General features: G+C 44.9%; 1 protein-coding gene across 3 annotated transcripts in view; it reads left to right on the top strand.

Annotated features, from left to right (window-relative positions):
• The window catches only part of MEGF11 (multiple EGF like domains 11), a 247,160-nt gene that overhangs the window by 201,275 nt on the left and 18,602 nt on the right, over positions 1-27,283 (top strand). For 2 of the 3 annotated variants that reach the window (XM_060282925.1, XM_060282926.1), the window contains exons 14-18: positions 6,688-6,816; positions 11,074-11,202; positions 12,812-12,940; positions 18,368-18,496; positions 18,842-19,072. In XM_060282925.1, coding sequence (XP_060138908.1) covers positions 6,688-6,816; positions 11,074-11,202; positions 12,812-12,940; positions 18,368-18,496; positions 18,842-19,072 — 747 coding nt within the window. Of the gene's footprint in view, positions 1-6,687; positions 6,817-11,073; positions 11,203-12,811; positions 12,941-18,367; positions 18,497-18,841; positions 19,073-26,599; positions 26,719-27,283 lie in introns of all 3 variants that reach the window. The other variant, XM_035131062.2, reaches the window with a different exon arrangement.

Raw genomic sequence — 27,283 nt, 5'->3', positions numbered from 1 at the left:
GGGGGGGGGTGTCGCCGCCTTGATTCAGCGCCAGAAAAGAGCACGAAGGGACCCAGGGGCAAAAAGCATTTCCCCGGCCCCAGCTGTTTGTTGGCGCGGCGCTTCAGCAGCAAGGTCCCACTGCTGGGTCCCGCTAGCTGGGGCGCTCGGCGGGCCACATGACGAGGTCTGGCGGGCCGGATTTGGCCCCCGGGCCTTGTGTTTGACACCCATGGATTAACCGGTGAGATCAGTCAGCCTTAAAACGTTTTTAATCAACTGAATAGGCACCCCTGAGATACATGCAGAAATAATGTTTAAAAGCGCTTATAAAAAACTGTCAGTGGCAAGCAACATCTTCAGTGGGTCTTTCTCCTTTTTCTCTCTTGTGCGTAAGACGGAATCCCTTTTCTACAATGATGCCTCACAACAAGAGTGCATCATCTTAGAAACAAAGGAAATGTGTTTTCTTGCTTTGGAAATATGCTGTTTACCTGTATTTATGTGAGTATAGGGTTGCATCCAATGCTAGCCCCACTTAGAGTAGACCCATTCAAGTTAACAGGCATGACTAACTCCGATTGATTCGTTTCATTCTACTCTGAATAGCACTTAGCTGGATGCAACCCTGCAGTGAAAGAGTCTTCTGCCAGAACGCATATGATGAATTGATCTACAGTGGTACCTCGGGTTACGAACTTAATTCATTCCGGAGGTCCGTTCTTAACCCAAAACCATTCTTAACCTGAGGTGCGCCTTTACTAATGGGGCCTCCTGCTGCCGCCGCCGCACAATTTCTGGGTCCTCAACCTGAAGCACTACTTCCGGGTTAGCGGAGTCTGTAACCTGAAGTGTTTGTAACCTGAAGCATTTGTAACCCGAGGTGCCAGTGTATTAGGATTTGCAGCACTGGAAAAAAAAACCCTGTCCTGAGTAAACATAAGGCTAGCCAGCAGTAACACCAGCAGCATCCAGAGCAGTATCTTGCAGGGTCCGAGCTAGCAGAGTTCACAAGAGCCAGGTGAGAAGCAAGAGCAGAGCAGTCAGTGGTCCCTTTTCGCACCAGGAAGGAAATCCATTAGCAGACAGGGCACCGGGCTGGTTCATAGACATTGTTCCAGCAGAGTTTCCCAGAGTGGTCAATATTGACCCCTGTGAATTGATAGGGCTGTGAATAAAGACCTAGGAGCCGTCAAAGACGGCCTGGAGGGGTGGGAAAGAAATTTGCAAGGTATAGTGCAAAAAGAATGAATTAGGAAATGCGAGTATCAAAAATAAAGGGCATGGGCATGTAGAATGCACCTCCCTTGCCAGTGAAGAACCTCTTTATTGAATAAGATGATTCCACAATACAGCAAGATTCTCAAACTGCTTTACCACTAAAATATTGCATTCAGGCGCACTTTCACTTTTCGCTTTTACTTTTAAATCTATTTTACTTGTTATTGCTTTTGCTTCCTTATTATTATTTACATTTTATTATTCCTAGCAATGGCGACAGATGGTTAATGCTTGTTTGTTTGTTTAAACAAGTTACGTGCTGTTTAAGTACAGTAGTCTCTAAGTGGTTTACAAAGCTACAATACGAAGAAACGCAATCGGTTAAAATTATAAAATCAAACTTCAATTAAAGTGGCTGCAGGAACGGAAATTAAATGGTATTGAGTAGGAGCCAGAAATTCAGTGGGGGGCGGAGGGGGGAAGAGACCTGTGAACACAGCAGGGGGTCCTTTCCTGGCGGGTGCAATCCATGCACCCGATCTGTACAGGAACCCTGATGGCGACTCCCCCGAAGACTTGGGTTATTGGGCATAGATATAAGCAATTACACAGTCCTTTTTAAGTATCCTGGACCCAAAATTGTTAAGGGCCTGGTAAAGGTAAAGGTAAAGGTACCCCTGACCGTTAGGTGCAGTCGCGGACAACTCTGGGGTTGCGCGCTCATCTCGCTCTATAGGCCGAGGGAGCTGGCGTTTGTCCACAGACAGTTTTTCCAGGTCATGTGGCCAGCATGTCTTAAGCCACTTCTGGCGAATCAGAGTAGCACACAGAAACGCCGCTTACCTTCCCGTCGGAGCGGTACCTACTTATCTACTTGCACTTGACGTCCTTTTGAACTGCTAGGTGGGTAGGAGCTGGGACCGAACAACGGGAGCTCACCCCATCGCGGGGATTTGAACTGCCAACCTTCCGATCGGCAAGCCCTAGGCTCTGTGGTTTAGACCACAGCACCACCCGTGTCCCACTAAGTGCCTTGTACACTAATACAAAAACCTTGAACCTAGCCCAGTAGTGTATAGGCAGCCAGTGCAGATTTTGAACACTGGAGTTGATTATATATTGATTTCTCTTGATAAAGGGCTCGCCCACACTTCCGCTTCTCCCATGCCTAGAAAGCACATGTCTGATCAGTTTTCTGCTTTTCCTGTGCTTTCTAGGCATGGCTCCGATCAATTTTCTGTTTGCCCCACCACTTTCCCTGGGAAAACTTGCTCTTTAGCGCCGAATCAGTGCAAACATCAATTGAGGTTTGTTCCGATTCAGCTATAAAAATTGAAGTTTCCCAGTGGAAAGCAGCAGGAAGAGAGGAAGTCTGGATGCACCCTTAGTTCTGTTTACATTCCTAAGATTGTGGTCAATGACAACTTTATAAGCTCAACGGGGGGGGGGGTCATTGAACCCTAATCTGGATTTATGCAATGGAAGGCCAAAGCCAAATTAAGGATCCCCTCTTTTCCCAAATACCATTAATAGGAACACAAGCAGCTTGGATTGATAACGAATTATAGCTGCCAGAAAACAGCTGATTTCTCAGCAGGGGTTTGAAGTAGTCCCCCTTCAGAGCTCTAATAACTGATTAACATGGCAATTACATCCTTGTATTCCTAATACAGAAAGCATTATTACCCTTTTCTGTATTCAAAATGTCTCAGATACATTTAACTATTGTTTGTGCGTAATGCATGCAGCTTCAGTGAAGATCTTAATAGGCTCTAAGAAGTGTAAACAAGTCACTTTTGAAAACGGCTCTAGTGGTTTGTTTCCCCCCTTCATGGTTCAGAGAATCTTGGAGAATGAAGATATATAGTAAACATTTTACAGGCAAATATACCCCACAATACCATATATATCCCATTATATGGTTGAGTTGACTTGTTTTCCAAATTGCTCAGCCTTTGGCTTCATAGGTAATGAAATGTGCAACAGTGTTTTGTTCATCTGAGGCCGACTTGCATCAGAACCAGACCAACCAAACTACCAGGTTCTGGACTACCAGCTTCGCATTGCACTCTGGGTTGCTGTTTTTTTACCAGCCAGAAGGACATTGCAGTTCATCTCAGTCTAATGACAGCATTTGCATGTCGTGGACAACAATATTTATTATATTTATTTATCCCATGTATGAATCATCACCTATGAAATGTCCCAAAGTGATTGACGATAATAACATCAACAATTTAAATAATTTAATATGTCAAAACTATTCAAATCCAATGCAGGACTGGATTTTTTTTTTCAAATCCACTTAGAAGGCTTGTTGAAGGAAAACTATAGGTCATAGTTTAGTGTGACGCAGAAAATACCCATGCTTTCTGAGCAGGAGCAAAAAAGCCACATTCTCTAGTTTAGTGTTATATCCAAACTGAGGACTGTGGTCTGTTTTGCTCCAAACAGTGGAGAAATTTGACTCGGTTCACATTTAAATCTGAATTTCTCAAATTTGCGCTTTCTGAAAGGAGCCTGTGGATGGAAACACTTCCATCCTCCAGAATTTGCATGTATTTGAGTTTTGCAATGCAGATCTACAACTTGTGTTTACAGAAATGTAACTCTTACAGGAATGTGTGCATTAAAATAAATTAGTGAAAATAACATACAACACTGCATACAAATGTTATTGGGAGGAATCTGCAGTGAAATGCTAAAGAATTTTCATGCAGTTTGTTTTTTTAATGCAAATTGCTGCAGCATTGTGGAGAACTGAATTTAAGGTATGAAAAATGAGAAGCTGAGAGAAACCAAAATTGGCAGCTCCTCCTATCCCCAGCTCCAAAAAACAAAACAAAACAAAATCTACAATGTTAATCGAAGTTGGCTTTTGATTAATCGAAGTTGAAGTTGTGTTTTATCCTTTTTGACTGAAACAAACTATGACCACTGGTTCGGGCATTACACTAAGGCAGAGAACATAGTTTGTTTCAGCCACTGGCTTATGAGGAAGAGCAAAGCAAAACTCATCTGTGTTCCATGGTTTACCATGATGTGCAAACTGGGCCATTGTCATGTCAGCAGCAAGTCAGTTTGCTATCATAAAATAATGTGTGGATATTGAGTACAGATCCGTATGAAACAGATCGTCCATTCTCAGTTAACCCATCAAAAGGGGGTGTAGCCACTTGTGCCTCTGTTTTAAAAAAAGAAAGAGAGAAAGTTAATGTTTATTATTAAGAATAATAAACAAATGAATTGGGAATAGAAAGAGATAAGAGAAGAAAGCTGTTTTAGCAAGAAGAAGTAAGTGTAAAATGACCAGAGAAGACAGATGAAAGAAACTGGCACTTAAGGGGGTAGGGATGGGAATAAGGTCCATGATAAGTATGAAAGGAGAATAAGAGAGATGGCTAACAAAAAATACTTTGAGAGGTTTGTGGAGATGGGGAGCAGGAAACGTCAGAGGAAAAATCATCCTCACTTTAGAGCCTCTGGGTCAACAAATTCAGCCTGAAATGGGGAGGCTGTGTCACAGTACTGCCAGAGCAAACACCTCGAGGAATGCTGACCTATGGAACTCTTTGCCACAAGGAAACTGCTGGGGGGGGGGCGCAAGAAACAGCCGTTTCTGAATGCGTATTAGATATTCATAGAAAGAGATGCAAGTAAATGTCAGCTGGCCATGCCAAACCCTGACTCTTTCGGTGCCACCGTTTTGTGACTGAGGGTGGGGTGGACTTTTTAATTTTCAGCTGCCTTAAGTGGGCCCCAGCAGTAGAAAGATTGAGAAGCCCTGTCTGGGAGTATATGTGATTTCCCAGAAACCCAACTTCTGTGACTGTCACAGTCCGATAAGGGCCGTATAACATCATTGCCTTCTTTTTATTTTATGTAAATTGGCTTTCTAAAACCAAGCTGTTGGGAACGTCCTCTTGATGGGATTATGTTTTTGCCAAGGATGCCTGTCACTGAATCCATCTCCCCTCCCCCCCCCAAATAACAAAATTGTGTTATAATATTGCTGAGATCTGTTAGAACAATGGGCCCGTGCATGAGGGAAGACAGGTGGAAGATTGTTTCGTCCTTTCTAGTGTGAATATTTCTCCCTTCTCTTCCCGCCTGCTACGTTTTCTCCCATTTCAGTGAGAAAACTGTTCCGTTTAGCATTTAACTTCAAAGTCAACTTTATCTACTCTGGGGGGGAGATAAGTGTGTTTTGAGACTGTATGTGATTGTCTTCCGGCCTATTCTTACCGTACCTGTCATGGCGGGAGTTGGAACTGGCAGATGATTCCCAGCTCCAGATTTTAATCTCGGACTGAAGCGCTTTGGGAATAGATTGAGGTCATCTCTTGTGAATGTGAATCAGGAAGCATGAATTGTTGAAATGCTAAAGTAGGGAAATAATGCCAAAACAAAAACAAAATACCTCTACCTATTTGCAAGGACATGAGTCCAGTTATGTTTGTGTGCCTTCCATTGCACTGGTGGACTGGGTGACCTGGTTTTATCTGTTTAGTGAGCGTAGTTATAAGATGCCTGCTTTTGTCAGGGAGAGAATCCAGCAGCCAGTAAGAACAATTTGACAGTGCTTCCATTGTCATGCTAGAAAACAGGGACTACGTACTGGTTTTCCATCAGTATTCTGTAGCTATGTTGGGACCTAAGGATATAACTGTCTATATAGAAGAGTTTAATTCAATACCCTCAATACATGCTACCGTTACAGTGTTCCTTCACCAACCTGGGGCAGAGTAGCCAAGGCTGCGATGGCTGGTGCTAATTGGAGTTGAATTCCAAAACATCTGCAGGGCACCAGATTGGCTTTAGAATAAAATTAAAGGGTTTTTTTCCCCTCTCCCTGTCTTATGGACTAAGCAGTGCTAGGTGAAAAACTTAATACTGATGCGCTATCTCTCTCTCTCTCTCTCTCTCTCTCTCTCTCTCTCTCTCTCTCTCTCTCTCTGTTTTCTTTTGAAATGACATGTGTCCTAACCAATGGATGGATTTATTTCATCCATCTGTAGATGGATGGATTTCTATGGATATATACTTATTGAAAGCCATGCATAGCAACCTGTGGCCATAGAGGGGAATAGGTATCCTTTTTGTCTCCAGAAAACTCATTCAATGGGTCTCAGTTTAGCATTGTGATTTGCGTTTCACGATGTGTTTCCAGAATCTCAGTAGCCACCTGGCCATGTGCCTCCTTGGCGTCAGCAGCTGAACCACACCTTTTACCTTCAGGGCATTCTCTCTACACACAAACACATCACACATGCACACACCACAGTCCAGTGACCAAGAATGAAGCTCAGTGAGACTCAAGACAAGGTTATCTTTGGGTCAGTGCACCAGAAGGTTGGTGGTACGAGTCCACCCTGGGACGGCTGTGGGCAGGATTCTTGTATTGCAGAGGGTTGGACTAGATGAGCCTTGGGATCCCTTCCAACTTTACAATCCTATGATTCTGTGTAAATTTCTGTTTCTATACAGTGTGTCCAAGCGGAAGATATGGGAAGGATTGTGCCGAAGTGTGTCTGTGCACGAACAACGGGACATGTAACCCCCTGGATGGGTCTTGCCAGTGCTACCCTGGTTGGATAGGCAAAGACTGTTCCCAGAGTAAGGAGCAATTTCTTTTTCTGTCTTTCATAGCAATAGGTCTGCTTTATTTTCATGTGAAAAACACATTTGCTTGTCCTTCACCCTGATTTGTGGTATAGCCATCATGAGACGGAGCAGAGCTAGAAAAGATCTATCTGCACAGTTTGCAGTCCTGCGGGAGAAACCCCCTTTTCACAGTCTCACCTCCACGGATAGCAAAGAGGGTGGCTTCGTCCCAAGGGCTTGATCTGTGGCGGCAAAAACCGCCTGGGAAAAACCAGACGGCCTCCTTCCTTGAACATTTGAATACATTTTTGTTGTTGTTTTTTGGTCATCCAGGCTTTTGGAACTGTCATTTTTTTAAGGTACATTTAACATAGTTTTATCAGATTTTATGTTGTGAGGCATCCTAGGCACTCTTCAGGAAGGAAAGGTGAGATAATAAAATATTTGAATGGGGCAAAAAGGAGAAGGGGGAGAATCCAGAAGCAATAAAGAAGCACAAGTCTCATATAATCAGTGACATAAAAGAAACATTGTTGAAGAATGGCAGATTGGAACAAATGAGTCTTCAAGAAATGCCTGTATTGAAGTGGCCTCTCGTAGGTGTGAGAATGGAGGTCAACAAATGTGGAGCCACCATCAAGAAGGCCCTATTCCTTGTGTTCACTAATCTAATATACCATATTTGTGGGCAGTCTATATCTGATCTTATTAGTAGACCAGGTTTGTACAGGCAAAGTTGAGTGTCCTTTAGATAAGCCAGCACCATTTAGGGGTAACACCAGTTCTCGGCTGTCACAGTGAAACCCTTTATCCGTGTCTCTCTGCATCTCTGTCATTGGTTTGGGAAAACGTGGTTCTTTCTGTGTAAAGTCTCACATAGTCTAAAGAATGGCTCTTTGTCCAGCTAGTAGCCATTAATCAAATCAAAATGACTCCTCCAAGAAAGCACAGGTAAGAAAGCAGCCCTAGTTCAGAATAGTAAATTCAACAACAAAGATTTAAAAATCACTTATGCACAAACCTATCTGCTAGGAACTCTGTCCCTGAACCAACCTTGCTACAAGGTTTTCTACTTAGTATTCTTGTTTGTTTGCATAGGTGAATTTGTACTGAAGTGCGAAGCAAATGCTCCCATTTGTATTGCTAGAGCAGGCTTTGCCAACCTGGCACCCTCCAGATGTTTTGATCTGGAGGGCACTGAGTTGGCAAAGGCTGTGCTAAAGGAAGGTCTGTTCGTTCTTTTCAACGCTTTCCTTAAATCATTAAGTGATCAACAATTCTGTGTTGCAAGGTCCATATGGCTGAGAAAATTAGAGAGATGAGATATTCCTATTACACATAATTTAGTTGTTAAAATCAATCCTTTCTGGAGGGACGTGTGGTGACTTCTCTGAAATTGCCTAGGTAGAAGATTGACATTTGAGGATCCAAAAACTGGCATTTCCCTAATGAATCCTTAATTGGAGGCGGATCATCTCTGGGAAGACCCAGCCTGTCGTTCAGAAATGTTACTTCATATTCACAGTGCAATGAAGGTATTAGACAGCACTTGCAGTAAAACATATTAAACCTCCAGTGATAAAGGAGGGATCGGATAAAAACAGACAGCTGTAATTTTGCTTTTATTGTGCTTCTTCCGCAGGCCAAATATTTCTGTCACTCAAAACAGAAATTAGGCAGCCTGTCAATTTCAAATATAGTTCATTATATTTAGAAAGTAATTGGGAAACTGCTGTTCACTTCTGCTTGACTTCAGGTGATGGCACACATTTTCTTTTTCTCTTTTTCCCCCCTTAAAAAGTGATTGTGGCTACACATGACAACTGCCTTTAACAAAAGCTACAATTCTTTCTAGATTCCTTGCGTATTTACTGAAATTTCCAGAAGAGTGCAGCGGTGAACATTTCTCCTGCCTCTTTCCTTCGTTTCCTTTTTTGTAAACACCCTCCATTAATTAATGAAAAAATAAATTCAAATTGATAAGGATCAAAGGCGAAAGAAAATCTGGTTTATTCTCACAGGTGGGGTGCAGGGTCTGTGATGTGCCTACCTGTCCTTTTGGGATGGCCGAGGGTGTTTGTGAACAGGGAAGTAAGGAAGCACCGTTTTCCATTCTGCCCTCTCACAAGCAGCGCTGTTTCCAGTCCACTGCAGTTCATCTTTTACCAGAAGTGGCATTATTTGTGTTGCCATCCGCTATGGCGAAATTGCTAAACTTATTGCGTGATTTACATTGCCATTATGTCTTTCCACACCATTCTTTTCAGTGTAAAGGAAACCCAATGCGAACGGGGTGGGTTGGGGGAACATAATCAGTTACCTATCATTTGCGACCTGAAAGCAGAAGCAAGAGTGTGTAGAGATTGTATGCACTGAATTGGTTTCCGTTTCAGACCTGAGGCGAATATGTGGGCATCTTCATTTTCTGCTTCCCTTTCAGCTGGATTTCTCTGTCATCCCTGTTTGTGAGGGTTCTTTTTTACATGACACAACTGTCCTCACCAGTGTTCTCACTCTGCAACCTTCTTGACTTCCTAGGCTCTAACTAAAGCCGAAGAAAGATGCCATGAGGAGGAGAAGGTTGTTAAACAGAGCTTGAATTGCCATCTCTCAGGGATTCTTTAGCTGTGAATCCTGCATTGCAGGGAGTTGGACTTGATGCCTCTTTTTGTCCCTTCCCACTACGATTGTGGAAGTGAGAGCTGGACCATAAAGAAGGCTGATCGCCGAAGAATTGATGCTTTTGAATTATGGTGCTGGAGGAGACTCTTGAGAGTCCCATGGACTGCAAGAAGATCAAACCTATCCATTCTTAAGGAAATCAGCCCTGAGTGCTCCCTGGAAGGACAGATCGTGAAGCTGAGGCTCCAATACTTTGGCCACCTCATGAGAAGAGAAGAATCCTTGGAAAAGACCCTGATGTTGGGAAAGATTGAGGGCACTAGGAGAAGGGGATGACAGAGGACAAGATGGTTGGACAGTGTTCTCGAAGCTACGAACATGAGTTTGACCAAACTGCGGGAGGCAGTGCAAGACAGGAGTGCCTGGCGTGCTATGGTCCATGGGGTCACGAAGAGTCGGACACGACTAAACGACTAAACAACAACTACGATTGTATAATTCTATGAAATCTGGGGAACCGGTTCCCATCTCCGCTCCTCCACATGCAGCTGCTGGGTGACCTTGGGCTAGTCACACTTCTCTAGTCACAAGTCTCTCAGCTTCACCCACCTCACAGAGTGTTTGTTGTGGGCGAGGAAGGGAAAGGAGAATGTTAGCCGCTTTGAGACTCCTTTGGGTAGTGATAAAGCGGGATATCAAATCCAAACTCTTCTTCTTCTTCTCATGGGGGCTTTTCAGATCAGGAAATACGGGAGGCTGCAAATAAAGTGGATAAACTTTTTTTGGGGGGTGTTGGAGAACACATTCCCTTTGGCCACCTCACAACAGTAAGGGAAGCTCAACACACCCTGTTCTCACCGATACGTTAAAACGCCACGAGAATGAAGCAGAAAAACACTGAATCTTTTTTCACGGGGCTTTTGAGAAATTTGAGGAGAAATGATGGCATACCACTAGGCATCATGCCCCCATCATCCCCTGATTCTATGCGGGCCGTGAGTGCACACTTGGAGCTCCCCATTCACTTCTGTGCAATATTCAATTCCATTTTAGATATCTGGTGACAGGCGTATTCATATGTGTGAAGTGTTGCATCAGTTTTCCCAGTTATGATGCTAGCACTTCTACTCTTCTTTTCTAATGTTCCTTTCACCCTGCGGTACCTGTTGCATTATGAAACTGTGGCCTTTTTGGCCAATATACTGGCATGTCCTGCTAAATTTCACACACACCCTATCCTTTCTGCACAGCCTGCTTCTCTTCCCCCATGAAAACAGCAGGAAATTTTGTCACTTTACTCCCGCAATTTTCCAGGTAAAGGGAAGCCTACAAATGATTTTTTTTTCCTGGAATCAAATAACATGGGACGGAGCACTAAGCATGCACCACATTCCATTCATTTTCTGGAAGTGGGTTTTATATTGTGTGAAAGCGTAAATATAAAAAAGAAAATTAACAGGGAAACATTGGGGGGAATGGAGTAAGCTGCTATGTGAATGCAGCCAAAGTGGCTGGCCTTTTTCAGAAACATAGATATATAGAAATATTGTATAATTGTTCTCTCTCTCTCTCTCTCTCTCTCTCTCTCTCTCTCTCTCTCTCTCTCTCTCTCTCTCTCTCTCTCTCTCTCTCTCTCTCTCTCTCCAGCATGTCCTCTTGGCTTTTGGGGTGCAGATTGTTTTCATTCTTGCAGTTGTCATAATGGTGCAGTATGCAACCCTCACGATGGAGAATGCAGGTGCACCCCTGGCTGGACGGGTCCCTACTGTACACAACGTAAGATTTACAGCTTTAAACGGTAGTGGTGTTGTTGTTTAGTGGGAATGTGTCTGTTTAAAAAAAGCATGCACTGCCCCCTTGCGGTAGCTTCCTGCAATACATCATTTAGGGGAGTTGCTAATGCACACTTAATCTCTGTCAAAAAACAAACCAAAGAAACAAATGTTCCTAGTAAAAAGAGATGTTAACCAAAAGAGAAAAAAGAGGAGTAAAACTTGATTTATCTGTTTGTGTACATAACATCTTAATTCCCCAGCACTTACTTCCAAGGCAGACACGTCAATGTTTCTGCAGTGCACTTAATTTGTTTTGAGACAAAGCCAAATAAGACCACCAGATTTTTTTTGAAATGAGGAGATCACTTACCTGTGTCCTTCCAGGGAAAATGCAGTTTTTAGAACCTGAACATTTGGAATTAGGAGACTTTTTAAATGCAAGCTTCTGCATCATTAGCAGCCAAGCGTTCTAAATTAAATAGTTGAAATTGGGGAAGGGCTGTTGATCAGTGGTGAAGCATTTGCTTTGCATGTAGAAGGTCCCAGTGGCATCTCAAGGTAAAGCTGGGAATGTCCCCTGCCTGAAGCCCTGGAGAACCACTGCTGCCAGTCAGTGCCGGCAATACTGAGCTAGATAGACCAACGGTCTGGTTCAGTACAAGGCAGCTTCCTATGTCACTGCATAAGAGTCACACTTCAACATCTTTACAAAGCTGGCTCACACATTTAAAGAAAACATATCGATTTCCTTCTGGGTCACTCTCCACCCATGCTGTCCCTACAAGTCATAGGAACATAGGAAGTGGCCTTATACTGAGACTATCCAGCTCAATATTGTATACACTGACTGGCAGAGGTTTTCCAGATTTCCAGACTGGGGTCTTTCCCAGCCTTACCTGGAGATGCCAGGATTTGATCCTGAGACCATCTGCATGCAAGGCAGATACTCTACCACTGAGCTACCATTCCAGTGCTGCTGTTCTCCCCTAGTCTGCATTCTGTGTGGTTGCCTCTTTTCCCCATCATGGCTCTTCTGCTGCAGAGCAGCTAGCAGCCACCCTCAGACATCCCTGCAATTTCCCCTTTTCCCACATTAGGGGTGTTCAGACTTTACATTCAACAAGTATACAGTCTGTGTACCTGCGCAGACAATAGCTGAGCTGTACCCTTGTATATGCGACGAGAGTGCAGTCTGTGTGCCTGTGTACACAGTAGTTTGTACAAATTGACACTTGCACACAAGCAAGGGGCAGCTGGTACCTGCGTTCTCTGTAACTTGTGAACACACCTCCTGTGATTTGATCGTGGGCATGGCATGCAGGAACCAAAAGAGAGCCTCAGTCACCTGAGCAATTTTGAAACTGATTTTTTTAAAAAGCTGTTGTTGATTTACTTCTAAGCAGCTTAAGGTAGTGCACAGGTTCTCCCCGCTACACCCAACCTTTTTATCCTCAGAACAAGCCTGCAAAGTAGGTTAGACTGAAATAAGCTGGCTGACCCAAGGTCGCCCAGTGAACTCCATAGCTAGGTGGGGACTTGATTCTTGGCTTTGCAGGTCCCCTGGTTTATTTTCTACTTATTTTTCTTTCCTAATTTCTACCCCACCCCAGGATGTCCAGCTGCTTTCTATGGCAAAAGCTGTGCCAACGTCTGCCAGTGTCAGAATGGAGCGGATTGTGACCACATTACTGGGCAGTGCACATGCAGGACGGGGTTTACGGGGAAGCAATGTGAGCAAAGTAAGTTGTTGTTGCAGACCTTCTCCCCTTCATCCTAGGAGGGTCTTTGCCCCTTGGCTGGGTTCACAATTGAAAATGTGTGTGTCTCCCCACATCCCATGTTCCGTTTCAAGTTGTGGGAGGCAGCTGTTGCAGCTAATTGCAAACCAACTGTAAGGGTGACTTCCTACAGGGAGCCAGCCCCCATCATCCTGACGTCCGCCTCGTCAAGTACAGAAAGCACCAGTGGTTCTGAAGCAGCCAGAGGGGGAGGGAGAGACTCAGAGGAGGAGAGAAATCAGAGGGAGGAACAATGGGAAAGCTCGGGGGGGGGGCGGAGGGATGCAGGCAGACGCTTAGGGATGCTGCAGAGCCAGGGCACCGACCGCTGAGGGAGGAAGCTGAAAGGGCATCAGTCCTTCCGGTGCCAGAAGTAAGGAGAGCGCCGCAACGCAGGTCAAGGGGGCGGCGCTTTGGGGTGCCCAGACTACTTTGCTGGCATAGGAACAGACGTACGCCATTGCCGGATTCTGATTCAGGATGAGAGGTCAATGTTTTAAGCTGTCTCTACACTGTAAATAAATAGCACAATAAACGTCTTTGAAGACAAACTGGACTCAGGCGGAGTTACTAGTCTAGAGTAGCCACGACGACCCTCTGACACCACCCTTCCACCTTCTGCTACAGCAGCGCTGGGGAACCTTTTTAAGAACATAAAAAGAGCCAGTGGCTCATCTAGTCAAGCATCTTGATCTCACATTGGCTGTTGTACTATCGAACAGCTCTTACCACCAGAAAGTTCTTCCTGGTGTTTAGTTGGGATCTCCTTTCTTTTGACTTGAATCCATTGGTTTGGGTCCTGCGCCCTGGAGCAGGAGAAAAAAGGCTTGCTCCATCTTCCAGCCCTCTTCTTCTCCAGGCTAAACATACCCAACTCCCTCAACAGTTCCTCATAAGGCTTGCTTTCCAGACCCTTGATCATCTTGGTCGCCCTCCTCTGCACATGTCCAAGCTTGTCAATATCCTCCTTAAATTGCGGTGTCCAGAACTGGACACAGTACTCCACAGAGTAGTCCAGGTATGGCAGAATAGAGGGGGGCTATCCTATTTCTCTTGATCGTGACTTGTGTTGATGCAGCCTAGAATAGCATTAGCTTTTTTGCTGCTTCATCCCACTGTGGACTCATGTTCAACTTGTGGTCTGCTAAGACCCCCTCAATCCTTTCCCCATGTGCTACTGGCAAGCCAGGTGTCCCCCATCTTATAAATGTGCAGGTGGTTCTTCCTGCCAAAGTGTAGAACTACTGAAATTCATTTCATTAGTTTGGGCCCAGTTCTCCAACCCATTCAGTGCTCTCAGACCAACTGTTTAATTATCTGTTCTAGGACTTTTCCTTGTATCAATGTCAGGCTCACCGGTTGGTAGTTATCTGGGTCTTCTCCCCCCCACCCACCTCCCACTTTTTGAAGGTGGGGACAATATTACTGCCTCCAAATGTGGAGACAGAGCATAGCCGTTTTGGCTAGCCTGCATTTGATAGCTTTTTCCTCACTCCCACAGGAGTCAATCTGAATGGCGCTAAAAGAGGATTGGACAAAATCATGGAGGCAGAGGCTATCAATGTTTACTAGCCACAGTGGCAAAGCTTTCATCCGTGGTCAAAAGCAGCAAAGCTTCTGAATACCAGTTGCTGGAAACCACAAGAGGAGAGGATGGTTTTGCACATGGGTCCTCCTTGCAGACCTTTCCTGGGTGGTGACTGAAAACAAGAGAGTAGACTAGATAGGCCACTGGCCTAATCCGGCAGGCTCTTCTTTTGTTCTCATGTTCCTATCCTGTCCTAGCAGACACTATTCCAGTTAAGGCAGCACACATCAACTCCTAGAATCCACCTTCAGATGCTTACAAAGTATAGGTGGTGTGGCTTTAATATCATGTCAGCTTTTGCTGTGTCCTGTTGTTGTGCTTATTTATTTTTTCAGGGTCAGGAGACAAAAGAAAGTCCTTCTTCACACATAGTTCAACGATGGCATCTGCTCCCACAAACACGCAGTGATAGCCGCCAACTTGGATGGCTTTCAAATGATGGAGTAGAAGGCTATCAATGATGATGGCTGTGTTCTGCCTCCAGCGCTGGAAACAGTGTGCCCATCGCTGGGAATCACAGATGGGGAGAATGCTGTTCAGCTCCAATCCTGCTTGCCAGTGGGGCTTCTGGTTGGCCACTGTGAGAACAGGCTGCTGGACTAGATGAGCCCTTATTGGCCTGATGCAGCTGCAGGATTCTTCCTATATTCTTATTTATCTATCTCTTTTATTTGGGGCATTTTTATACTGCCCAATTAACCATGCTCTCTCTGGACAGTTCACAAATTTTAAAAATCAATGCATGGCAAATATAGTCAAAGCTGAAAACAAGCAATACGGAAGCAAAAAAAGAAATCTGGCACAATGATCAGCATCAATGCCACATAAAACCATGAAGAAGTCACGGCGCAAGATCAATAAAAACTATTTAAAAACCACTAAATCCAACAAAGGAGGAAATGAAATAGTCCTAAGTGCTAAAATGCACAAAACCTCAGTGATTAAAAGACCCAAGAGAAGTGCTTGCTTCTCCATTCTGATGAAGAGCTCTAGAGAACCTGCTTACTTTTTGTGGCAGGTATCATGGATTTTAGGCTCCCCACTCCACCCATGGATTAGCAAGAACATAAAAAGAGCCAGCTAGATTAGTCCATAGGGGGTCCCTCTACTCCACCATCTCCTGGGTCTCCTACCAACTCTCAGCACCCTTAACAAACTACAGCTGCCAGAATTCTTTGGGGGAAGCTGTGGCTGTTTAAAGTGGTGTCATAGTGCTTTAAATGTGTGGTGTGAACATGACTATGGCCTTACATGATAAAACCAGCTCTCCCTGTAATTTAAGACAGAAAACAATGTTGAGGGCTTAGAATGGGTCATTTGGAGAGTTGCCTTCCTCCAGTGGACTTTATGAAAGTGTTGCTGCTGGGTTGGGCAGCCTGTGTCTGATGGAACCAAGGAGGTGGTCACCTTGAAGGAGCTTTGCTGGTTTAGGGCGAATAAATAGTACAGTTGACCTGGCGCTTCCTGTAGAACTCCCCCTACTTCTCTCTTTCTCCAGAGTCTCAGGAGTTTCCAGGCCGCTTTGCAGCCTTCCTTTCTATTTGTTACAGAAAGTTGCCTAACAATACATTATAAGTAGCCTCTGGATTTATTGTCCGAGACCATCATGGTAATTGCTTGAATAAATTATGTCATTGGACATTCAATCATTTTGTCTCTGATAGAAATACAGGAGAGCCAAACTCTCAGCATCCAGGAGGAGGGGGAAAAGGGGAGGAAGAATGCAGAGCTAAATCATGGATACTTTTAGGTTTCGCACAATTGCCCAGTGGTGACACTAGGTGAGGGGCATTGTGGGAAATCTTAAGGGTGTCTACATCCAGACACCTGGTGCTCCTTGGGAGTGTTAGGCCAGAAAATATGTTTTTTGGGGGGAGGGGCATGCACAGGGCCGGCATCAGCAGCAAACCCCTGTAGCTGCCCAGTGGTGCCAAGCGCTGGCGCCATCCCAGGGATATTGTTGCTGCTGTCACTGAAGCATCAGAGCAACAAGGCACACCGGTACAATTTAATGAAGTATAAACTTGCTTTGTTTTAGTGGCCCCTGCAGATTTATGAAATTGTGTTTTATGGTTGCTGTTGTTTTTACAGTTTATAAATATTCATAAACAAATTAAATAAATGCAGAAGAATAGATGGCAAGAGCTCTGCTGTCTTTCTGCCCAAGTCATAGGTGGGCAAGCCTATGGGTTGTGTTCAACCTGCAGCCCCTTGGCCTCACTCCCCACCACCACCTTCCCAGCCTCTCCTGCTCCTTCCCTGCTGGAAGAGAGATTCCCTGCCTTAAACCCTGAAGAGCTACTGCCAGCCAGTGTAGGCAATACTGAAGTGGATGGACCAGTGGTCTGGCTTGGTATAAGGAAATTTCCTGTTCTTGTGTACAGTGGTGCCTCGCTAGACGAATTTAATTCGTTCCACGGGTCTTTTCTTATAACGAAAAATTCGTTTAGCGAATCCCATAGGAATGCATTGAATTTTTTTTTGCCCATAGGAACGCATTAATTGAATTTCAATGCATTCCTATGGGAAACCGCGATTCGCTAGACGAATTTTTCATAAAACGAATTCGTCTAGCGAGGCAACCTCCACTAGAAAAATCCTTTCGTTAAGCGGAAATTTTGTTAAGCAGGGCATTCGTTAAGCGAGGCACCACTGTACCATGGAGATTGCCATTACTGTTAGCTGCCTTGAGTAATAGATACATGTTAGAAGAGCAGGATATATGAATCATTATACTGTACTAACAAATCCTCCATTTAAAAATATACCGTATCTTTCCGCATATAAGACTAGGCCAGGGGTTCCCAACAAAATTTTCTCGAGGACCCCTCATCGAGCCGCTATTGTGACAAGGACCCCCATTAATTCCTAATCCTAAAATTAAAAAGTGAGAGCCAAATTAAGAGTCTTTTTATATTTTATATTTATACGTTTTTTACAGTTACGATTTAGGTTCAATGGACACTGACAAGATCGGTTCGAGAGTCACTGACTTACTTGCTTGAACATCAAATGCATTATCTTCCTCTTCATCTGTAGGCCTTTGTCGTTTTAACGAACCACTTTTTAACCAACGGTCCATTTTTAACTATACGAACTGTAGCTTCCGCGAAAAACAACGCTTTGTTTACAAACACTACTGTTTTGCAAAGAGGCAGCGCACGCCAGGGAGGAGGGAGGGGAATGGAGAAGACAGGGTACCTGCGCAGTAGCGCACAAATTAAGCCGACGTGCACAAAGCATCTTGAGGAGGTGAGCGTTAGTAGAATGCGCGCGCTGCCTCTTTGCAAAACAGTAGTGTCTGTAAAGCGCCACCTAACGGCATACAGCAGAACTACTGCCTCTATCTAATTCTAGTTTTGCACTAGACTCTGCTCATGCAGGAAGCGGCCAAAACAAAAAATCTGTTATCATACAAAATATATTTAATATATTTTTTATTCTAATAGCATCTTGCGGACCCCTCTGGCATAGCTCGCGGACCCCTGGGGGTCCCCGGACCACCTGTTGGGAACCACTGGACTAGGCTATATTTTTTCCTAAATTTTTGAAGTTTAAAGTAAGGGGTCGTCTTATACATATATAGTGCATAGTACATTTTCTTAATTTGGGGTTTAAAAAAATAGGGCTCATCTTATACATGGGGGGCGTCTTATACACAGAAAAAAACGGTATGTCTAAAAATGGTCTCTTCTTGTCAGAGTTCTCACCGACCATTTCACCCTTTTTACACACACGCACACACTCAGCTTTCTAGCGGTCCATAGACCCATAAATTTTCACCCTTTTTGAATTTGCAGAATGCCCCCCAGGAACATTTGGTTACGGTTGCCAGCAGCTGTGCGAATGCATGAACAACGCGACCTGCGACTACGTTACGGGCACCTGCTACTGCAGCCCTGGCTTCAAAGGAATCAGGTGTGACCAAGGTGAGACAAAATCCCTTTGCCTTTTCTTTCAAACTGAGTGCCCAAGTTTGTCTTTCATCAGCCTCTCAGATAGCGATGGGTGAGCCCAAGCATGGGACTGGCAAGATGAGAAACTAAAATTGACATTTTTGCCCATCCTTTTGCCCCAGGGTGGGGGGGGGAACCCTTGGATAGGGGCAGCGAGTTACAAAATATTTTGCTGGTATTTCAAATGTTTCCATCCAGTATTTGTAGTCCAGAGATTCCAAAGAGCCAGGAGGGAGGGAGGGAGAGATAAACGCCTCTCCTTGCAAAATGGGTTTCTGCCACTCAATTTAACAGCGCATTGTGAATTATTTTTAACAGCGGCTCTCATGATGGAAGAATTAAACCCCTATACTAAAATTAGTCCCGCTCTTGGATCGGAGAGGCATTCAGTGGGAGCCATCATTGGGATTATTATCCTCCTGCTAATTATTATGGTTCTGCTGGCACTCTTCGTATGGTATCGACGGAAGCAGAAGAAAGGCCACGACATGCCAAGCGTCTCATACACGCCAGCCATGCGGATGACAAACACCGATTACTCACTCTCTGGTAAGAGACACTTCCTTTCCTTATGGTGATGCAATGCGGGCTCTGACGCTTTTACGAGGGAAGGGAAATAAATGTCAGTTTCTTTTTGGCACAAAGGACTTCTTCATTTTCCTCTTGGACGTTGCCATTCCCCAAAGTCTTACCTTGGATATATAGGGAGGTCAGGACAGGCAGAGGCTAGAAAATAGCCTCCCTCCCCAACTCCCCTGCCCCCCAAAAAGCAGCAGCAAGAGAAGGGCCATAGCTCAGTGGTGGAGCATCTGCAGTGGTGCACCATGCAGAAGGACCCAAGTTCAATCCTTGATGGAATATCCAGATAGGACTGGGAGGTAACCCTGCCTGAAACTGTGCTACTGCCAGTTCATGTAGACAACACTTGGGTTAGACGGGCTGGTTGTCTGCCTATGCCCTGTGTTCCAGTGAGAGTCAGAGAGGCTGAGTTTCTCTAACAGCCTTTGCCGACAGCTGTGCTAGCTGGGAGCTGGAGTTCCAAACACCTGGAAGGTGCTAGGTTGGCAAAGGCTGAACTGCAACATTCCAAGGCTTGCTTCTCTAGAGGGAAATTCCCATAGAAGTCCGTGGGAGTTCAATAGCAAAACTATACACGCACACATACACAAAATGCACAGGTTATTTCTGTTCTGGGAGGAGTTGCACTCCCCCTAAAAAAACAAAGTTTGAGATTTCTCAGTGCTTTGCGGCCCAACTCTGTCATCTGAGGGGCGCGAGTGGCCTTGATGGCACTCTTTGCCATCCTGGGCTGCTGCATCATCACCCATGACCCTTTCCGGACAGAGACGCCCTAACCAGAGACGCCCTAACTTCAGCCCTCCATGCTGGGGTAGCTTCTCAGTTGGGCTACTGCAATGCATTGTACACGGAGCTGCCCTTGGAGACACTTCAAAAACTGTGGAGAGTGAAGAATGTTATGAGTGCTACCTAGAAACACCCAACTTGCCAGAGCAGAGAGGGCTGGGATGGATCCTGGTCCATTTCTGGGACCAATTCAAAGTGTTTGCGCTTCCTGCTATAGCCCAGGATGGCTGGCAGTTCCGTCCGCCAGCCCATCTCTACTGGGATCTGCCCCAAAGCTGTGGGGTCGTCTTCAGAAGCCTCTCCCTGGGAATGTGTGCTCTCCCATGTGTGATGGGCAGCAATCGGAGAAAGATGCTTCTGGGTGCTGGGGGGGGGGTGCCTCTATTGCAGAATGCCCTCTCTAGAGTGGCTTGCCTGGCACCAGCCGGGTTGTCGTTTTTTTGACATCAGCTGCTTTGGTGTCATTTTACCACCAGATGGAAACCTTTATGATAATATTTATTTCTTTAGTTGGAAGATTGATAGACAGTTTGCTCAAAGAGCTGTCTTTAAGTGGCGTACATAATCATAAAACTATAGATAAGACGCAGCTAAAATCTGCAAAACTTTTTTTTAAAAAATATACACATAAAATAATCATCACTAAGACACAGATAAAAGCAGTAAAACTTTTAATAGTGAATAAAGATAGCTGCGTTTATATTTTCATCTCTCCCAGTTTCATCTTCAGTGTTTGGTTCTCATGCTGCTCTTTTATTTACTAATTTAGATTTGCACTGTTATTTTATCACTGTTATTTTAATATGCTTTTTTCATGGTGCATGGTTGTATTTTTATCTTTATTGTGAGCTTTCCTGTGAAAGTTTCTTTAAGGGGTGTGTGTGTGTGTGCAGAGCTACCAATCAATTTCAGTAACTCTGACAACAACCTTGCAAGGTTGGCCAGTCATTAGTATGACCCTCAGGTTGCAGATGGGTGACTGAAACTGGGAGTCGTTTGCCTGGGGTCACTTAGTGTGTCCATGTAACATTTGAACTCGGTGCTTCTGGCTCATAGCTCAGGGCCCCTCTAGACTGGTGAAGGGTAGGGTTTGCAAATATCTTCTTCAGCATGTCATTGATTTAATAATAGTTCACTAGCGGTGCATTTACACTGTCTGCACATCAATCTGCTTTATTAATTGGTTTGCGATGCTTCCTCACTGTTACCAGATTATTGCCACCCTGAAGGGGCTCTTGAGCTCTAGCACAACAAAAGTGGGACCCCAGAAAGCACATTTGGGGTATTTAAAGATACAGAATTTCAGCAGGAAGTTGTGGGATATGCACTATTTGGAAACGAAGCGGTGTGTCCACCTTGAAATGTTTGCGAGTGGAAATGGAGTTGATGGCAAGGCTCATGGATAACTGCCCTAATACCATCGTGAGTGCAGATGATCACGAATGCGCAATAAAAACACAAAGTCTGGAAGGGCTCTCAGGTGCAGCCCAACATTCCACGCAGCCATCCACATTCTGGATACTGTTTTATGCTCCAAAGCAGTGGTTCCCAACAGGTGGTCCGGGGACCCACAGGGGTCCGCGAGCTATGCCAGAGGGGTCCGCAAGATGCTCTTAGAATAAAAAATATATTAAATATATTTCGTATGATAACAGATTTTTTGTTTTGGCCGCTTCCTGCATGAGCAGAGTCTAGCGCAAAACTAGAATTAGATAGAGGCAGTAGTTCTGCTGTATGCCATTAGGTGGCGCTTTACAAACACTACTGTTTTGCAAAGAGGCAGCACGCGCATTCTACTAACGCTCACCTCCCCAAGATGCTTTGCGCGCGCCGGCTTCATTTGTGTGCTACTGCGCAGGTACCCTGTCTTCTCCATTCCCCTCCCTCCTCCCTGGCGCGCACTGCCTCTTTGCAAAACAGTAGTGTTTGTAAACAAAGTGTTGCTTTTCGCGGAAGCTACAGTTCGCGTAGTTAAAAATTGACCGTTGGTTAAAAAGTGGTTTGTTAAAACGACAAAGGCCTACAGATGAAGATAATGCATTTGATGTTCAAGCAAGTAAGTCAGTGACTCTCGAACCGATCTTGTCAGTGTCCATTGAACCTAAATCGTCGGTGTCCCTTGAACCTAAGCCTTCCAAGATCAGTGTTAAGCTTACTGGAAAAATTAGATTAGGAATTAGGAATTAGATTTAGGATTAGGAATTAATGGGGGTCCTTGTCACAATAGTGGCTCGATGAGGGGTCCTCGAGGAAATTTTGTTGGGAACCCCTGCTCCAAAGTATAAATTGGTTTTGAAGAGCTCCAGTTGCTGTAGCTCACTCAATTTTATGATTCTGTGAGATTGTCAGGGAGTCCACAGAACTATAGTCCTTGGGATTACTTGGAGCAAAACTGTGATGGATAAGCCACCCAGCTTGCAAGGAGGAGAGGCAAAGAGGGGGCTATATATCCTCTTCTTCCAAACTGCCCAGACAGTCTTTTGCCAGCATCCTTCCCTGGGGGAAACAGCCATAAACTTCCTCCAGCAGTAATGCTGCAGAAAACTCATTTTTTGATGAAATGCATCCTCCTTGCAGAGAGGGCCGTATCCATCCGTAATTCCAGTGGTAAATTGCTTGCTGTCTGTGGAGAGTACATCTAAATTCCCGGAAGCCACAAGGTTCCCTGGAGAGACCCATTCAGAGTGAAATCACGGGTTGGAGGGGGGGGAACCCCAACTGCATTCTCCCAAATTAGCCCTTCTCACCATGTGGCAAACAAAGCCCTCTTGCCATAGTGTCCAACCTCTCTCCACAGTCACCTTTCGACTATGCTGTGTACCAAGTACGACATTCGTGTCACTGCCAGCCTTTCTCCTGCTAGTGCAGGAGAAAATAGATTTGGTTTGCATTGAAAGGCAATTTAAATATAGTGAAACGAAATGCAGCCACCCTTCAAAATCCACACGAGTCCAAACCTTGCAACAAAGTTTTCCAGCAAAGTAATATGTACAAAAACACGCATATATATTAGGGTAGAGTGTGCAATAAAAGGCATATATTAGTGAAAATAGCTTGCCAAAATGTGTATTATTAGGCAAAATTTCATACAAAATGTGTATCTTGTGAAATGATGACACTAAAATACCGATGGATTTTCACAAGGAAGTTTTTTTTAAAATTGCAAACTGATTTTGAACAGTGGAGAACTGGACTAAAAGGAGACTGAGAGTTTCTGTGACTTTGCCTCAGCCTATCTGATGAACCTAACACGGGATAGGATCCCATGTCAAAGGCCAATTCACTTTCTGCTGAACTACTTTTTTTTTCCATAAAATTTATGCCCCACTTGATTGTAAAAAAACAACCAAAAACCTCAAAGCCCTTTACCAAAATAAACTGAGAAAAATCGCAACCATACTCTACTTTAAAACATAAAAAATTAAAATACTAAAAACAGATTAAAATTACCTACACTTTCAAAGCATTTGGGTAGGCTTGTTTGAACAAGAATGTTTTTATCGAGCAATGAAAAGACTACGGGGAAGGTGCCTGCTTGATCTCAATAGGCAGGAAATGCCAAAGTACAGGTGCTGCTGCTTTAACAGTTCTGGGAGACCTGGGTTCAAATCCTACCCTCTGGTGGAGCCACCCGTGTTAAAAAAAAAAAAAAAGCCAGAAACTGCCTTAAAGGTGAAGAGCTATTTCTTTGCGCTCAGTGCTGCCAGGACTGCCAAACACAGATAAGGCAGAACCAGGCTCTGGGCAACAGGTCTCAGGGAAGTTGATCTGGGCCACCTGTACCTAGAGTGGCCTCCTTCAAGGTGACAAATGCTTTCTCATCTGACTCTCCTGCAGTGAAATTGGTGACATCAGGAACTGCACAAGGTGTCAGAAGTGCCATGTGTATCTTTAAAAAAAACCTCCCAAGTGGCTAGGATTTAAAATGGATCTACTTAGTGCTGTGCCAGAATTTATTCTGTGTTTTGTTTTTGTTTTGCCACTGACCATTTCCCCTCAGTTAATGACAGAAGAAATTGCACTTGAAAATTATCAGAGAGGAGAGAGAATGTCAGGAAAACCCTCATGGGTGATGGGCAGAATTTTTGTTGCGCTTGCCTTCCTTTTGAGGTAACCCAAGGGCTGTTTGCGGGCGTCTTGTCTTTCATCCTACAAGTCGTATTTGTGCATTCTGCTTGTCTGCACTTCCTGGAAATGCTATTACATCCTTGGGTGGGCTTTGCTCTCATCGCAGGAAGGGTTGAGAAGTCTGCCCACTGTGCTCCTGTCGGCTCTTCATTAAAAAGAAAAATGGATAGGTGGTTTCACAGCAAGGGCCACATTCCCTTCTGGGGGCCACACCATGCAGTTGATGGAAGGGGTTGGAGGCACAGGTGGGTTGAGCAAGGAATGTGGAGTGCTTTTGTGCACTGGGCAACTTTCTATAAATGCTCACACACACACCCTCTGCTTGCCATCCAGGCAAGCAAGAGGCATTATGAGAGTTCAAGGACACTTTCCAGTAAGGCAAAAAACACTCAAGGAGGATGTAAAGCAGGGCCTAGAGGGAAAGCCCTGGGGTCCAGATAAAGAGGCTTGGGGCCACATGCTTCCTCCAGGCTTGATGTCCCCCACCCCTGTTTAAAATGAAGTGAAGTCACTTCAGCAGTTGAGGGAACTGGGTAGCCTGCAGACTGAGAGGGAATTTAATAGCCTTCTTCAAATAACTGAAAGGCTGACACCCAGAAGGTGGAGCAAGCTTGGTTGCTGCTGCTGCTCCAGAGGGCAGGACCCGAACCAATGGATTCAAATGACAAGAGACAAGATTTCGCCTAGGCATTAGGAAGAACTTTCTGGCAGCGAAAGCTGTTCAGCAGCGGAATGGCCTGCCTCAGAAGGTGGTGGCCTCTCCTTCCATGGAGGTTTTCCTACAGATGTTGGCTGGCCATCTGTCAGGAATTCTTTAGCTGTGATTTCTGGCAATGCAGGGTGTTGGATTAAGATGGCACTTGGGGCCCCTTTCCAACTCTACAATTCTACAATTTTATGACTTTTTAAGAAAACAGTGCAGTGAGCTTTGTTGTGAGGAAAAAGGAAGGACTTCACCTAAAAACAAAATCTCAAGGGCTTGGTATCCAGCCTCCCTCCGTCTCCTGCCCCATGGTCATCTCCATGGGGCAAGTCAGGAAGCAAAGGGCAGATGCCGACACACCATCCTTGTCCACTGCGCAGTGAGATGGCAACCCCAGTTGCACACCCACCGAAATCAAAAGACCTTCTTAAGCAGATGAGGCAGGGGAAGGTGAAGAAAATTTTTGAGTAATTGGAGGGTGGATTTTAGCACAGTGCTAATTCATTCATTCCAAGTCTGCTCTTCTCCATCTGACAATTAAAGCTTGATTCCAGCCTTGCATTAACCAGAGGGATCCTGCAGAGGTACTGGAGGTCCCAGCAGAGTGCGGCACTCCCACCCCCCAACCTATATATCGTTCGTATCCGTGAATCATGAAGTTTTCACTTAACAAAGGAAGCACCCAAGTGTGCCGGTGAATTTTCCAGTTCAGTTACCAATGTTTTTGTTTTATCGGTAGAGGTCTCCCCCAAATTAAGATTTTTAATTAATACAAGGTAAATGAGAGCCAGCCTGCTTCTTTTTCTTGTTCTTGCTTTCCAAAGCCGCTTGCTGTTCCTTGCATCCTTATCGGTCTTTTAATTCATCTGGGAGTGCTTTAATTGCTAAATTGAGATTGTTTCACTCTTCCGAAGGAAGTGTTGCTATTTTGATCTTTATGGGGTGGCGGTTTTTGTTCAATGGCAAGGCAAATGGATTGCCAACAGACGGTTGTTAAAGTAAGCAGCTCTGCATCCCTTAAATAGTTGGCATTCCTCTCTGGGTTGTCATTGACTTTGGCCGAGGAGAAGGTAAAGAACTGTCACTGATTCATGGATGTTGTTAACCTCAGCAATGTGTCTGTGCAGAACAAGGGCCCAGGAGAGCTGCTCTGTTCCCTCCTATGTGCCTGTCACAATTTTTGCTGGCTCTCTCTCAGGAAGGCGCTGCCTTTTCAATGTTGCACCAAGGGATCAGGCTCCCTCCGAGCTCTGTTGTGAATAGATTTCACTTTTGTACTTTAAAAGAAGTGTCAATAAAAAAAACTCAGACACCCTGTATGCATTGTACAGGTTTGCGTGGTTATTATTTATATTATTATTGTTGTTGCATACTTTATTCTGGTTCTGAGGGGGAAGCAGGGGCTATTAAGAACATAAAGAGAGCCTAGTTGGGTCAGGCCAAGGAGGGGGAACATGCCTATTGTGGCTTGTAGCCATTGAGAACCTAATTCCTCATGAATCTGCCTAAACCCTTTTAAAGCCACCGTAGTTGATGGCCATCACTGTCTCCTGTGGAAGCGAGTTCCGTAGTTCATGCGTGTCAGAGGGTCGTCGTGGCTACTCTGGAGTAACTCCACCTGAGTCTAGTTTGTCTTCAAAGACGTTTATTGTGCTATTTATTTGCAGTGTAGAGACAGCTTAAAACATGACTCTCATCCTGAATCAGAATCCGGCAATGGCGTACGTCTGTTCCTACGCCAGCAATGTAACCTAACCTGCCTCTGTGTGTGTGTGTGTTTTAGCACATAGGAGTGTGCACATAACACTCTCTCCCTCTCTTCCCCTCCTTCCCCCCGTGCAGCTCCAAAAGAATGTTGTGATTACTTGTTTTCTCCCCAGATATATCTCAAGGTAGCAGCAGTGCACACTGTTTTTACAACCCAAGCTACCACACCCTGCCTTGTGGTGTGACTTCACGGTTCTTTCCCAGTAATCTGGATGGAAACCTCTCCAGTAAGGTAGATATGACCCATGTCTTGCCCTCCATTCCTGGCACCGTTTCCCCCGGTTCAAGGAAATATGCCGTAATGGTTCCATTTAGTTATCATGGTTGAATAAGCCTGGGGTAGGCAAAGTGACACCCTCCTGATGGACTACAACTCCCATCATCCCTGATCATTGGTCATGTGGTCTGGGGCTGGTGGGAGCTGGAGGTCAACAACATCTGAAGGGCACCCTGTTGGCTGTCCTTGGAATAAGCTGCCCAGCTCATGGACAATCAACACGGTGCTTTCTAGATACAGCTCCCATCAGTCCCCAGCTAGTACAGCCAGTGGTCAGGGATGATGGGAGTTGTAGTTCAAGATCTAGAGATCGCTATATTGTGTGCCCCTGGAATAAGCTACTCAGCTCATGGACAGCCAATGTGGTGCTTTCTAGATGCTGTTTGACTACAGCTCCTATCAGTCCTCAGCTAGCACAGCCAATGAACAGGGATAATGGGAGCTAAGATGAGACTGCTGGATCAGGTAAATGGTCCGTGTAGTCCAGCATCTTGTTCTCATAGTGGCCACCCAGATGCTC

Source organism: Zootoca vivipara, chromosome 14, assembly GCF_963506605.1.
Source record: "Zootoca vivipara chromosome 14, rZooViv1.1, whole genome shotgun sequence".
Lineage (NCBI taxonomy): Eukaryota > Metazoa > Chordata > Lepidosauria > Squamata > Lacertidae > Zootoca > Zootoca vivipara.
This window is presented reverse-complemented; position numbering and strand designations above follow the sequence as displayed.